The 15,512-nt window shown below is 39.8% G+C and overlaps 1 protein-coding gene across 2 annotated transcripts in view; it reads left to right on the forward strand.

The window, feature by feature from the left end:
• ADAM12 (ADAM metallopeptidase domain 12) overlaps positions 1 to 15,512 on the forward strand; it is a 191,498-nt gene that overhangs the window by 120,219 nt on the left and 55,767 nt on the right. For both annotated transcript variants that reach the window (XM_079977123.1, XM_079977124.1), the window contains exons 7-11: positions 2,329 to 2,394; positions 4,278 to 4,349; positions 5,673 to 5,842; positions 6,632 to 6,716; positions 11,986 to 12,134. In XM_079977123.1, the coding sequence (XP_079833249.1) occupies positions 2,329 to 2,394; positions 4,278 to 4,349; positions 5,673 to 5,842; positions 6,632 to 6,716; positions 11,986 to 12,134 (542 nt within the window). The remainder of the gene's footprint in view (positions 1 to 2,328; positions 2,395 to 4,277; positions 4,350 to 5,672; positions 5,843 to 6,631; positions 6,717 to 11,985; positions 12,135 to 15,512) is intronic.

Consider the following 15,512-nt stretch of genomic DNA (forward strand, 5'->3'; position numbering starts at 1 on the left):
ACCAAATACACTTCCCCCCACCTTTGTGGTAGATTGATGGACACACAAAAGTAGGAGTATTCTGTCCAATATTACTGCCACAGATTGCAGACTCAGGAATTTCACATTTAAAAATGAAAGAACTTCTGTATATTTGGTACTCTTGTCATGAGACACACATGCTCATATTTTGGCAAGACATCAACACTGATAAATGAACTATTTCACAAAGAGTGTTTCATCAGTAAACAAATAAACTTCCTTATTAAATCCTGCTGGAAACTCCAGGTTCAGACTGTTTCAGTCTCTTTCAGGAATCTAGAAGTTGAAATTTCTAGATTTTAAAGTTCATTAAACTGGAAGCCATTTTCTTAGATTCTTTACAGTCCACAATTATTTAATAGGATAAGCCAAAAACAGCTAGATCAAATTTGATGCTTCATCCCCCTCCAAACTTTTGCCAAGCTTAGAAAATAGTGCTGATGAGCTTACTTGAAATGGAGCATCCTGGCACCACATATGAACAACCTGTGAACCATGATTCTCTGCGCAGTCCACCAAACCCAAGAATGCCCCACCCATACGTTTCCACTAACCAAGTGATTAGCAGTCAGTGGAGCAGCAGAAAAAAAGATTGCTGCTTAAACCTACTGGTACATGACCCTTTGCATCCCACTGCCCGATATAGCCCTTCAGAGACAAAAAGGTTACTGCCTACTAGTAGCGTCAGAACATTTAATATGGTCGTACATTGGATCTTGAATGCCTTGCGACTCGAACGTGAGTGTTCCAGTTTGCGAACATTCTTTGGAAGCCGAACGTCTTCCGTGGCTTCCGATTGAGTGCAGGTAGCTCCTGCAGCCAATCAGAAGCCGCGCCTTGCTTGTTGAACATTTTCAGAAGTCGAACGGACCTCCAGAACGGATTCCGTTTGACAACCAAGGTACGACTGTACTTTGATGGATTATTGTATCAGTATATTAAAAATATCTCTAAGTGCTATGCAGAAAACAGAAGCAACAATAGACAACTTAAACCAAATATTACAACAAAAAACCAGTTACATGTAAAAATGCTACATTAATACAAACTTACTTATATATATTTATATTATATATACTTCCCCGCTGTGCTAAGGCTGATCTACCCTTCATTTTTTAATCTCAGTGTGTTTTTTCATGTTCAAATACCCTGTTCTGGGGTACAATGAAGAATGTGTAATGTGTGTGTACATTTCTTGATTCAGTTATTTAAAGGAGGGGTGTGCAGAAGGTTAGATTGAATCTACTGATACATGGATTGCACCATCTCAGCAAATATTTCAGACTCCCAATATTTTACGGTAGCAGCTACAAAATGACACACACGCACACACCGTCCTAAATTATATTACTGAAATGAAGTATTATTAGGGTAACCAAGAGTGGATTTTTGTGTGGAAGAACCATGAACTCCATTCAGTTCTTAGGCTTCAAATTCTATTGTTTAATATCTTTGCTCCAGGCTTAGGTCAGTGGACCTCAGGGTTCTAGTAAAAAGTAACGTAGATCTAATAATCCTAAATCTGCCTACCCCTGATTTAAGGTGTGCATCACTTCTGACCCCTTAGTTTCTTGCCTTGAAATTATATTTCAATTTTAGTATCTGTAGATGTGTATGAACATAGCATGAAAATAAACAAATCTATGTTGGTGGTCCTTACTAGATGATCCATGGCGTAAACTTCATTATGTTTGCAATTTACATGTGAATACAAACAACAGGAGAGGCAAAGTGTATCCATGTGTTTAAAATGTGTTATGACTGAAGTGACCATCATGGCAGTCCACTGTACACTGTATGCTAATATTGAAGAATGTTGCACTTTTATCACATTGCATGGGAATATTGAAATATGGTGGGCCCAGGACATTGTCCAACAACCTTGTTGAAGCTAAGGAGCTCTCGGACTGGTCTGGTCAGTACATGGGTGGAAGTCCACCCAAGAACCTCATCTGTACTAAAACTTGGTTGGTTGTGACATTGCTAACTATGGTTTAGCCATAGTTCCATGATGGAAGAGAGATGCGATACGAATTTCATTTTACACACACACACACACACACACACACACACACGCAAATGAAGTAAATACTGTTAGTGATATTTAAATTATTTTATAACATACCACTGTTATAGGAAATAGATATCTAAAGACCTAGGTGTCCTTGGATTACTAATAGCATTAATCTGATCTCTTTGCTCTGTGTTTTAACTTGTATTTTAGTTTAATTATGTTTTTAACTGGCTGCTTTTTATCTGCCCTAATCTGATAAATAAATAAACAAACAAATATCTTTGTTTTGGTAGCACAAGAGGGAAGCCCTGAAATCTACCAAGTACGTGGAACTCATTATTGTGGCCGATAATCGAGAGGTACACAACTTCTAAAGTTAAAAATGTGAAGAAATATATTTGCAAGGGGGTTGTATAAAACTAGTGGAATGATATGCCTTGAAAATTCATTTTCTTTCAGAGAAGGAATCAGATAAATACTTCACTGTCCTCATGTTGTTGCTTCATTGATATCTATGATGTAAAAAAACTGATAAAACGAAAGTACTTCTTTAAATTAGTGTGGTGGACTAACCTATTAACGGTAAATGCAGTGTTCCACTCTCTGCCTACATGTTTTAAAAGTGTTGGGGGGATTTTTTTATTGTGCTGTGATTTCTACCAGAAAAGAGGGAGGCATAGCTAAGTGTAAGAATGCAGGCATTGCATTTATAAGGTCCCAGGTTCAGTTCTTGACATCTCCTCCATGGCCTGAAACCATGGAGACTCTGCGACAATGACAGTAGGCAGCATTAGGCTAGATAGAGCTTGGTATGGTCATCTTTGCTGGCTGTCAGCATTAAATTTCTAGTCACGACTGACAGCCTAGAAACCATATTTGTGGACTTCTTTATATACATTATATTGCATTATATATTATATTGCATTAAGTGAACAGTAGTGCACCAGTGAGCTACCCAAGTGAAACAAGGTGCCAATCCAAGGGTTGCAAAGTTTGATGTGTAGCATACAAAGATGAACAAATCTGCCTATCTCAGTTTATCACATTCTCTCCTTTTTCAATTTTAAGTACAGCATGGAAAAGTGTATGTATTTTTGTTCACATTTCTCCAACCATCTGCATTTTCAACCAAATTTTCCCCAACACAATGCATTTTTTGATGTTCTTTTCACACATGTGTACATATCTGTGCACACTTTTCCAAAATAAATCCTTTTTATCCACGTTTTTGGGTTGGAGAACTGCACCACAAAATTCAGAGAAGTGAATTTCAAAGGATAGCTATACTTCCACATATTTGTGTGGGAAGTGCTAATTAATTAGATTCACATTAAAATATATACGGGCATCCTAAATATAATATAATGTATAATGCTGTCTCTGTAACTAAAAAGTACGTAAAGAATTCCAGTTTCTGCCAAGTCTCCACACTGATTTGCAAGGCATGCTAAGGTGTTACAAATAGTTAAGCCTCTTTGCAGGTATCTCAAAGCAAGAAGTGGGGGGGGGGGGAGAGAGAGAGAAATCCCTATCCCTAAATTTGCTAATTCATACTAATGAAATGTGCATGGATTCAGGAAACATAATTCTTGAATGCTTGGAGCTACATTGCATTATTTAATTTTCACCCAACAGAACTAAGACTATGATTGGCTTGCATTAATAATACCAATTCTGTGGTGTAGGTTCTTTAGATACAGTTTGCCGGTTACTGAATTAAGCAAGGCTGCATAAATTGCTGAGCATTTGCAAAAGAGCTTCAAAACAAATACACAAGACAGATGGTTGAAAGTATCTCAACTTTCTGAAGTGCAACCAAAAATGAAAAACCTCGTATTGAAATGTTTTCCAATTTGCATTTTCCCTCATTCAGAATGACAGACGTTGCCTCTTCAACACCTCTGCTTAAACAGCAGAATTGCTTTCTTCCTATGGCAGAGAGACAGCTAAAATGAGAGCCTTTTTCTTTGCACAATAAGATGGATCCCAGTGAGTCAGCTGTGTGGGAGCAGGATGAGAAGCCCTTTTTTGTTGTTTGAAAAACTACACCCCTTCACACAATGTTTGCTTGTTTTAAGGCATACGTGGGTTCTACTGTCGGCAGTAGGAGCTTACTATGGGCCCATATTGTATGTAAAACCCATATGTCAGTTAATGTCTGCTTGGAGAATGCAAATAATGTCTGCAGAATAATGAGTATAATACTCATGAGTTGATGGCTCTTTGTTACTATTTTGTGTAGTTTCAGAGACAGGGCAAAGACGTGGAGAAAGTGAAGCTGAGGCTGATAGAAATTGCCAACTATGTTGATAAGGTAACGTTTGTGTTATGTATTAAGATTAGTAGCAGTTCTCACTCAGGACCACCAGTATGTAAATGAAGGATTGAAAACTGTCGCTCCTGATTGGTTAGCTAGTTGTGAGTTGTTACTGTTTCAAGTTAATTAGTATTATATAAAGCAGCCAGCTAGGTTGCAGTCAGTCTGATTCCAGGAGCAGTTCTAACTGCTGCAATAAAGAGCTGTGAATCCAACAGAGCTGTGTCTTTCGTCCATCTTTTCCACTATTCAACAGTTTTTTAAAAGGACAATGATGCTTTCTGTTGCTGTGAAGTAGTCTACTTTCTAGCAATAGCAAACCTGCTCTTACTGAAGTCATTCCCCATTGAGAAAATGTGTGTGGAAAGGGGAAACACAGGTGACTCCCCACTTATGCATGAGTCACGTTCCAGGCCCCCACACACATAAGTGAAATTGTATAAAGTGAGGAGCATCTCTAAACATCCTTTAGACTGCCTCACTGCTGCTCTCTCTTCAGTCCATACTAAGAATACTATATTCAAAAATATCCACAACTAAAATTGAAGTTCTGTGGCTGGCAGCAGGCTGGAGTATGCGTGGGAAAGCTGCTGCTGCTGTGCCACCCCACACACCAACTGTAAGGCAAGGAGGCGGAGCAGCGTAAACAAAGCCCCAGTGCACCTCTGGTCTCTTTGGGACTGATGTCCTCCTTGAGCTCTGGGGAGAGTCTCCTTGTGATCCAGGAGGAATCTCCTGCTCTCTCCCGCCATTTACAGAGTTGAATTGAATGATTTAATCGCTTCCCGGCACCACACGTGTACGCAGTCATGTGCAAATTGAACACGCATAAGTGGGGAGGCACCTGTATAATGACCATTAATTAATTAAATACACTTCAATAGAGAAGAAGCTTACAACTACAAGTCACCTGTCAGATCTCAAATGTCTGCAAGGCTAAGCAATCTCACTGTTGAGAGAGAGTTCCATCCTTATTTCAGGGATTCAGGGCATATTTTTGTTGAAGTACAACTCGCATAGACCTGCAGCGCAATCGCTGACCCACTTATAATCCAGTTGTCATCTATGAAGTTAGATATGTTCATTGCATTTTATATATCTACATATAAACGTTTCACCCATGCCTGACCATCCCGGGGTGTTAGAAGCAGAACAGGTGCAACCAGAGAGCATGATCTAACTTCCTTCTTCATTGCATGTAAAATGTTGTCCATTCCAGGCCTCCATCATGTAAGCTGTTTATACAGCCATATTCTACTTTCTAATTTGAAATAAAATTACAAATAAAAATCCAGCATGTTAATTTGGCTGTTTCATCAGTTCTATAGGCCACTAAATATACGAATAGCCTTGGTTGGAGTGGAAGTCTGGAATGACATGGATAAGTGCGCAATAACCCAAGACCCCTTCACCAGCCTTCATGAGTTTTTGGACTGGCGAAAGTTGAAACTTCTACCTCGTAAACCCCATGACAATGCACAACTAGTGAGGTACGTCCACGGATGCAAGAACTGCACACTGAGCAAAGGTTTCTTACTCTAAAAAAAAAAGTGTTGCAAAATTCTAGAAATTCCAGACTGTTCCCACACTCCAGATTGCTCCCAAACTTCCTCACTCCAGTTGATGGGCCACAGTGGCTCCTTGGTATTGGCTCCTGAGGAGTTGAGGGTGATAAAATGATTGTGTGGCCTACTAGAGAACAAAATAACAGAAGGGTCATAATTAATGTGACCAAACATAGGTGACAATCCTTCTGCAGGCTCCCTCTGTGGTGGTGATGATAGCATCAAAGAATCTCACTTCCTTACCACACTGTGTCAAGCAGGGGCCTTTTTCTGGAGGCTGTGGAGTTCAAAACTTAGAGCCCTTGAAGGCTTGCTGTTTATTTTGTGAATAATATCTCTTGTATTCATGCCGACCTTTGACAGAGTCAGAGATGGATGCAACTAGGACATCTAGTCATGTCACTATGGATATTTTTCACCTTGTGCAGTCTTGAGAAACAGCTTGGAGGCCTTCCACTTCTGTCCTGGATTCTTGCCCTTCTTGACTATTGAAATTGGCCAGGGCTGGGTAGGAGACATGTGACTCAGGGGTGGCTAATTCCTTTCTGAGAGTATATAGGTCCTTACTGCACTAAAGGAGAGAGCAGCAAAGCCCGTATTATTAGATTTGGATTATATTTAGTAAAATAAAAAGGTTACCATTGAATGTGGGCTAAGCCTGCCTTCTAAAGTTGAATTTTTATTTTTTAAAAAAACTTTCTTTTCTTCCATCAGTGGAGCTTATTTCCAAGGGACTACCATCGGTATGGCACCTATAATGAGCATGTGTACTGCAGAGCAGTCTGGAGGTATTGTTATGGTAAGTACCAAGTCCATTTCTATTGTTGTTATTTATTGTTGTTATTCTTGTTTCAAGAAATTATGAGAATTTATTTACTTAGCCTTGTAATGAAATATCATCATTTAATGTTTTCTTTGTTGTCTCCTTTCAGAGTAGTGAACCAAAACCAAAACAGCCTCACAGAATAAAAAATATAAATTTGTAATTTCTCTTTTTATTTCTATGCTTTGTACGAAAACACTCCCAAAATTATTTATGAGGCATGCTGCATTTTTGCTATGGGCCAGAGAGAAATAATTATAAGCACTCTTACCTAATTGCTTATTTTTCAATTTACCAGTAATAGCTTTTATTATAAGTCAGATGACAAAAGACAACAGGTGGTAGTAACTATAACAAAGCTTTTGTGTTATCAGCATAGCTCTTTAGAATATGTTAATGTTTTTGTTGCCTTTCCAGCACAGTGTGTGTGTGTGTGTGTTGATTTTAGTTTCTATTAGAACTTGTCACTTTTAATAAGTAAGGTGCATGCATTTCAAATTGCCTAAAGTTAAAGGTCAGCGGGTGGCGCTGTGGTCTAAGCCACTGAGCCTCTTGGGCTTGCCAATCAGAAGATCGGTGGTTCAAATCCCCACAACGGGGTAAGCTCCTGTTGCTTGGTCCCAGCTCCTGCCAACCTAGCAGTTCGAAACCACGCCCAAAAAGTGCAAGTACCATAGATTCTGGCGTATTAGGCGACTGGGCGTATAAGACGACCCCCCCAAATTGGCAGCTGCCAATTTGGGGGGTTGTCTTATACGCTTTGGCAGCTTCGTTGGGCAGCAGCAGTGGGTGGTGGGCTCCGCGCCGGGAGGAAGCCGCCCAGTGAAGCTGGCTTAGCATTGCTGGGCAGCTTCGCCAGGCAGCTTCCTCCCGGTGTGGAGTCCACCGCCCACTGCAGCCATACCCGGCGTATAAGATGACCCCCAACCTTTAAACCTCTTTTCCAGGGTTAAAAAGTCATCTTATACGCCGGAATCTACAGTAGATAGATAGGTACGGCTCCATCAGGAAGGTAAACTGTGTTTCCGTGCGCTGCTCTGGTTTCAGCGTTCCATTGCGCCAGAAGCAGCTTAGTCATGCTGGCCACATGACCAGGAAAAATTGTCTGTGGACAAATGCTGGCTTCCTCGGCCTGTAAAGCGAGATGAGCACCGCCACCCCAGAGTCGTCTGTGACTGGACTTAACTGTCAGAGGTCCTTAACCTTAATCTTGATTAAGTTTTAGAGTGAGATGTAGCAGTGGTTCAAAACTGGCCAAGGCTTTAGGATACTTATCTGGGCACAAGGCATGCTTATATTTATCTCTCCAGCTAATTAGCACTGGAAACCTATTGTGTGAATGTACTATGGGATATTGAGGGCTGTGCATGCATTATCTGTCTCAAATGAGGCAGCTGAGGAATAGAAAAGGGAGAAGTTTAAGTGCACTAAGAAGATATGGACATTGAAAGGGGGGCGGTGAGCCATGGCATAAGTCTGAGTAACAGGAATGGAGGGATATCGGAGGGCTGCTGTTTTTTTAAGAAAACAAACCAGTTTCAACAAGGAGAAATAGCAGAGATGGATACAACACCTTAGCTAACCCATGTTTTCATATTGTAAACTACCCTGTGACCCTTGGCTGAAGGGCAGTATAGTAAGGTAGGTAGGTAAGTAAGTAAGTAAGTAAGTAAGTAAGTACAGTGGTACCTTGGGTTAAGTACTTAATTCATTCCGGAGGTCCGTACTTAACCTGAAACTGTTCTTAACCTGAAGCACCACTTTAGCTAATGAGGCCTCCTGCTGCCGGAGCCCGATTTCTGTTCTCATCCTGAAGCAAAGTTCTTAACCTGAAGCACTGTTTCTGGGTTAGCGGAGTCTGTAACCTGAAGCATATGTAACCCGAAGCGTATGAAACCTGAGGTACCACTGTAAATAAGTAAATAAATAAACAATAACAGAGCCTTCCCGAACTCCCTTCTCACTGCTTTTAAACTGCCACTTCCCCTGCCCGAATGCTACCCTCTGTTTGTTCAAATGTTTGACAACTGGAAAGAGCTTGGGGGGGGGGAGAATAAATTAGAAACACATCAGTCTCAGTTTTCTTCTGGTATCACATATTTTTCTCATCCTCAGGGTAAATGCTTTCAGTTGTTTAATTCAAAATGTGTTCAAGCAATCTCTTTTGCTGTGACATTGCATTTCCTGTGTTGAAGAAATTGCTCTAGATAACTAGTAAAATTATATTCAAAATGAACCAAATAGTTCTCCCTCTTTACATGGTAATAATGCTGACATGTTAAAGCCCTATCGTTTGCTGCCCTGGTCCATCTGTGGGAGTATGCTTGTTTTTATTTATTGTATAACTGTATTGAATTAATATGTTTACAATACAGAATAAGTGTCTGAAAGCATGAAACATGGTTTGGAGATCAGTTTGCCTTTTCCGGATTAAGAGAAAGCTTAACATTTCCTTGTATACAAAAAGAAAATAGTTGTGTACAGATCAAGCATTTCAAATTCTTCTTCCCTCTTTCTCTACCCACCCCCACTGCCAAATTGATCCAAATTACAATACTGGGTTTTTTTCCATTCAACTTCTAAAAAACTACATATGTAGAGTCAGGATTGATGATATCTGTATTTATTAAATCCATTACTAATTCAGGTCTCATAGGAGTGGAGATGAATCACTCTAGACATTAAAACACTATTTGCAAAACAGTGCTATATAGAAGGATTTAAAAATGTTTAGCTACCACTTTAGTTTTTCTTTGCGCTGCAGTTGTCTGTAATTGCCAAGATTGCGTTTCAACATTTTTTTGAAATTTGGGGAGGGAGGTAAGAAGAACTAGACTGATAACACAATTTTGATAACACAATGCAGAGTTTGTATTTGGTATTGAAAGTTTCATGAAATTGAAACTCGTCTTTCAAAATTTATTTATATGGTATGCCTGAGCTGAAATGAGAAGAGGGATGTCATTCAACATTTTTCATCCTGCAAAATAATTTGGTAAATAAAATGGTAATAATTTGGTTCAGTACACAGACAAGGGCAAAAATGTCCATAGTGTGAGACTGGGGGAAAGGAAACAAAGTCCCAAATTGCCAAGGCTGCACCCTGTAATGTTTGGCAGCATTTCTCACCTGGCTTCCCGAAACTGAGACTTGCTGCCATTTACTGAGAGGGAGGGGCAGGGAGCTTAGTGTTGCACAGGTGCAGTAGAAGAGCCAATCCAGTGCTCTTGTGCCAGCACCATGCTGAGCTCCCAGCTGTTTTGCCCCTTCACCTCTCCCTCTCAACTACCAGCAGCAATGCATGACATTGAGAAGCCAGGTGAGAAACATTGGCCTGCGAACTGCTACTGGGTGCACTGCAAGGTGCAATAAAATCATCCACACGCTGCAGGAATACAAGAAGAATCAGCCAGCTGCCTCTTCAAAACAGGAGCCTGTTCCTATAACAGTAATGGTACTTCACTTGATTTCAGTGATAATGCTACAAACAGCCAAATTTTGATTGAATAAATACTGTTATAACACTTCTTACTCAGTAAATGATCCATGATTTACTGGGATCATGCCGTTTCGGAGAAAAAAATGGTATCCAAGAAGCAACAGAAGGGAGAACAAAGTGACTTATGATCAAAATAAAAATAAAAAGGCTACAGTTGTGTGTTTTTTCAGGAACACTTAGTGTCGTCCTAAAAAATGAGTGAAATTTTGGTATGATTCTAATGTATTCAGAAGTACTAAATGACACGCAACTTTTGATAAAGTGCATTCAGATTTCAGAGAGTGATGCCTTTTGTGAATTGATTGTACTTTCAATTTTTCATTCACTAGAGAGTTCAATTATTCATACTATTAACAGAAGCCCCTTAAACAAAAATTGTGAAATCCAAGCCAATAATTTATTAGGAGTTTCATTTTACTTTTTAATTAAGCTTTTAGACAGTTCTAAGCTTTTACTCTCTGTACACATCAGAGTGCTTGAAAGGTTATGAAGAAGAGTGATTTTAGATGAATAAATTCATATGTGCTTTTAGAAAAGGCAGATGAACATAGTAATTCCATTTACTGACTGATAAACAGGAGATCAGCCATTTATATTACATGTTTTATGCATTTTTCTTTTTTAGAGAACTTTTATAAGAAGGTCAGTTTTTCAAAAGGAATAGATGGATGCCACAGAGAACAGTATAAAAAAGTTTTTAAATGTTTGTGGCAGTCAACGAAAATAGCTTTCAGTCAACGAAAATAGTTTCTGCAAGAATATTTCTTGTCCAGAAAAAAAGAAATGAATACCACCATTACTTTTATTGACTACACAGATCTTCCAGGGCTTGCCCTGTAAACTGCATGTCACTTGTACTAATGTGCTGGTAGCGTAGCGAGCACATGTTTCCTACTGTCCATTTTGTAGAATGAGCCATTTTCTGATGCGCCACTTCCGCCTTTTGATAAATTAGTTAGGTTCACAAGTACATTTACATCAGTTCATGTAAATGTACAAGTACATTTACATCAGTTCATTTCTCTGCAGTTGTTTAATGGCACTTGAACATGTGAAATGACACAGTTGAAAAGCATGATATGAATATGAAACTTCTGTCTTAGATGGCCCATTCAAGCATTCAAGTCATCACTTGGTCTTGCATTCATCATGTGCATGCATGTGTGAACCAAGCCATGGATGAGCCCATATACCAGCTTCCATCACAGGACAGTAGGGTTGAGGTAGGGGTAAGGAGGTAGCTAGACCTCTCAAGTCACCGTATGGGTCTTTCCAGACATGTGGCCCAGTTCATACACAAAAGCAGCAGTTTGAGTGGACCGCTTGAAACCCAACTGTGCAGAGAAAGCTCCGTGTTGCAAGCTATTTGTGTAAAGTAGCTTTCAGCGATGCCAGTACAATCCTGATGTGTTCAGGATTTGTATTGCTAGACCTAGCGCTTACAAAACTATGTCGGGGCCTACTGGCACATAAACCACTTTCCCTGTGGCACTGCCTCCAGATGACTGCATTTTCAAGCAACTTCTCACTGCTGTCTGCATGGAAGAATAAGGCAAATGGGCAGGATCTTGGTGTTGTTGTTTATTTACCGTAATAACAGTGTAATTACTCTTGCCATGCGCCACATCTATAACAATTAATACCTAATTAGCTTGGTCATTTGTCACCGTGTTAGACTATATTATTTCATCCTTTTTAATAAAATGCTTTACTCTTATCTCTCTCTATTTTTTGTTTTGTTTTAAGGACCATTCTGACAGCCCTCTGGGAGCAGCAGTAACTCTGGCACATGAGTTGGGTCATAATTTTGGGATGAACCATGATACACTGGAAAGGGGTTGCAACTGCAAAGCATCTGCTGACAAAGGAGGCTGCATCATGAACCCTTCAACAGGGTAAGTGCAAGTACTGAACAAGCTTTGTTTGGGAGGAAAAAAGAACTGTGGGTGCAACTAGCTAGAACTGTGGGCACAGTATAACTTTCCTTTCGCTCTCTTCTCCACCCCAAAATCTGTTCTGGAAGGTTGGGGCAGGGCAGACCCAGAACATATTTAGGGAGCTTGCTGTAAGACAAGAGGCTGAGGAATTTATTTTCCTCAGCCAAATTAGCTTGTGCTATTTAGTTGGATACAGTCCTTTGTTTTTATTCCAGGAAGCATTTTAAGCAAAGGTTTACATCCTGTTTATGCCAATTAGACTTTATCACAGACCCTTCTCCATAATCTGTGACAAATTATGTTGTTGTGAGGGAAACTTTAATCCCTAGAGGATAGCTTTAATTCCCCCTCTTTGTTATTAAAAGAAAATGTGCAAAGAAATTAACGTGTATTATTGTTGTTGTTTTCCCCTACTAGTATGGGAGAAAAAGCAGGGGAGGTCATAAGAAATAAACCATAGCAAATAGGGGAGCAGGTTTGGTGCTTGTTTATTTGTGTTTCCTGCTGCAGAACTGCATTAATACCAAGAGCTTTCAATATAAACTGAAGACAATCTTTGTTTCTGTGATGTCTGATGTGCTTTCTTTCATCTCAATTGGCTGGGGTCTCACTAAAGTTGCCTCAGTCCAAAAATGCAATTGTTACCCAGTGCATTCTTCATTCCTAGCCATCTTTCACAGCTGATAGAGTTATGACAAGTGAGATCAATTTAGTATGCAATTTGCTAGGTGGAGGTGCACGGTATCTCAGAAGTAAATGCTATAAAGAACTACTGAAGCATGTTAGTCATGAAAGGAAGGTTTTCTCTTCACTTTTCTTTTTTTTAACTTCAGCTTTTGAAGTTTGAGGATGCCTTCATGCTTTCTGTTCAAAACAAGAGTTTTAGTGATGTGACTAAGGGGTCACCCAGACTTGCGCTTGTGCTGTGCCTAGAAAGTACAGGGCTCAGCAGTTTTCTGCTTGACCCACGCTTTCTAGGCACAGGCCCAATTGCTTTTCCCCTTGCCTTGCTCCTTTCGAGGGAAAACCTGCTCTTCAGCAATAAATAGGAACAAATAGCAATCCAAGGAAAACCCGAATTGCCATTTGTTCTGATGGAGCACTAAAGAGCAGTTTTCCCAAGGGGAGGAAGCAGTGGGACAAGAGGAAGTATGAATTAGCCCTCAAGCTATGTACACCTTAGTAGCTTGAAATCCAGTGAGGCCATCCCCCTGCCCCCACTGCGTTTCAAGCTGCATTTGCACTTCTTGTACATACTGGGGGGGGCAGGGGTGTCTTCACCCTGTACAAATGTTATAAATAGATGAGCAAATGTTTAATCATCAGTGTATAGATGTATCTGAACATTCAAATAATACATGATCAAATTCTTTCCCGAATAATAAATCTTCAGAAATGACAGGAATGTGTCAAGCAACCCCCTAGTGTACATGCAGAACTTTTAAGATCCACAGACATTAGTGACTCTTTTCAATGGGTTTTCTCATTACTCTTGGAATTGCGCATCCAGCTGGTCAAATGGAATATTTCTAACACTGTTTAAATTAGGTTACACTTTGGGTTTATGGTGTATTTGATGGTATGAAATGTTTCATCCTCTCTTCTTCCTAGGATCCAAGGCATATATCTGTGTATTTGGGATCAGTGCTAGCCCATCTTCTGCTTCATTTCACCTTGGGCTATTGCTTTTCTATCCTATTCATGCAGCTCTTAGCCTTCTCAAGCCATAGATTTTTCAGTGGGTAGAAGTGACTGCTACAGTCATTTTTGAGGAAGAGGGTATGGACATTGCACTTCTTCTTTTTTTACTTTGTGCCCAATAGATATCTGTAATTCAAATAAGGTGATGAGAAAAACCAGCTTGGATTAAAATTATTCCATTCACCTTAACTTTGAAGTTAAGTCTAACGAAGGAAAATGTTCAAAGGGTTATTTTATTACTTCAAATGGTGTTTCGTTAATTATTGTGATCTCCTTTTCAGTTTTCCAGTTTTAATAATTGAAGAGTCCAGCATTAAAAACTTGTGTTAGAAATGTGTTCTTGGTAGAAGCAGTCTCGGGATCAGTGCTGTATTAAATTCTGTTGGATCTGTCCATTAATGAGCTTCCTGTAGGTGTATGTTTTAAAAGGAACCAGCAGGACATGTATCATTTTTACCACAAAATGTTTTAAAGGTTTGAGCACATTTAGCAAAGCACACATGATGTGTTATTTTATAGGGCATTATGGGTTAAAGAAGAAAGCAGACAGAGTGATCCTGACATTCAGATTATTTCTGGCTACAAAAATAAATCACAGTACAAGAGAACATTTTCAAGAAAAGAATTGCAACCAAAAATGCTTAATAAAGAGAAATTAGTTTTTGTAAACTCATATCTTTGTAATGGTAGCTTTGCCTTTCTTTAAAACAAAATGTTAACTTTGGGGTAATAGCATAGGGCCTAGTGTTATATGTGGGATCTTAAAGGACCCTGTGCTTCAGGGAGAACGGTATGAAAGTGAGCACTAGGAAGGAGGAAAGGGGCACACAGAGGACAAGGAAGGTCCGAAGATTTTTTTTTGTCCAGATAGAAAAATAATCTTTTAGAAAACACAAAATCAATTGCAGTCTGTTTGAAAGGCCTTGTTCTCCCTAGCTCCCTTTGAGGAATTTATAACGAAGTTCTATCTCCACTCAGGAAAAAGGAAATAAGAAAATAATAATAATAACGGAGGGCAGTCTGCAGAAGTTGCATTGCAGCCCTCTGCTAGTGGTCAGAGGCAAAGGCCAGGTTTAGGGTTTCAACTTTGAATGACGTAGGCTGGGATGAGGTCCTTGGAGCTGGTTAACAGCAAGAAGGAGAAGGAAGGGGCAGAACTCCAAGTGAGCTGGGAATGACGGGCTGGAACAAAGAGACACAGAGTATGGGAGGTGTTTTGGTTTTTTTGCCTTCCTTTGAATCCAATGCTGCCCTTAAGGGAGAAGCCAGACCCTCATAGGATGTGAATGCTCTGCAATCCCTCCATCTAGGTGCAGGTTGTATATCTGTGTAAATAAAACCATATCAGAAGTGGAAAACCCCCCAAACCACTATGTTGACTCATGGCAAGCTAGAATTTGGGAAATGGTATACATGGTGAAATTAACTAACTTCGTCGGAGAAGGCAGATAAAAATGGAGCAAGTTTATTGGAAAAAAAAATGAGTTTATTTGTTTTGAGATTTGGAGGGACCGGAGGAGGGAGAAGAAAAACGAGAAGCCCAGTTAGACAACTGAATCCCCATTGCGCAAGTAGCTGGACATCATTGGGTGCCGCCCAGGCAGTCTTGAGATGTAGCTGAATATTGTGTTACCA

This window comes from Podarcis cretensis, assembly GCF_951804945.1.
Source record: "Podarcis cretensis genome assembly, chromosome: 5".
NCBI classification, from domain to species: Eukaryota; Metazoa; Chordata; class Lepidosauria; order Squamata; family Lacertidae; genus Podarcis; species Podarcis cretensis.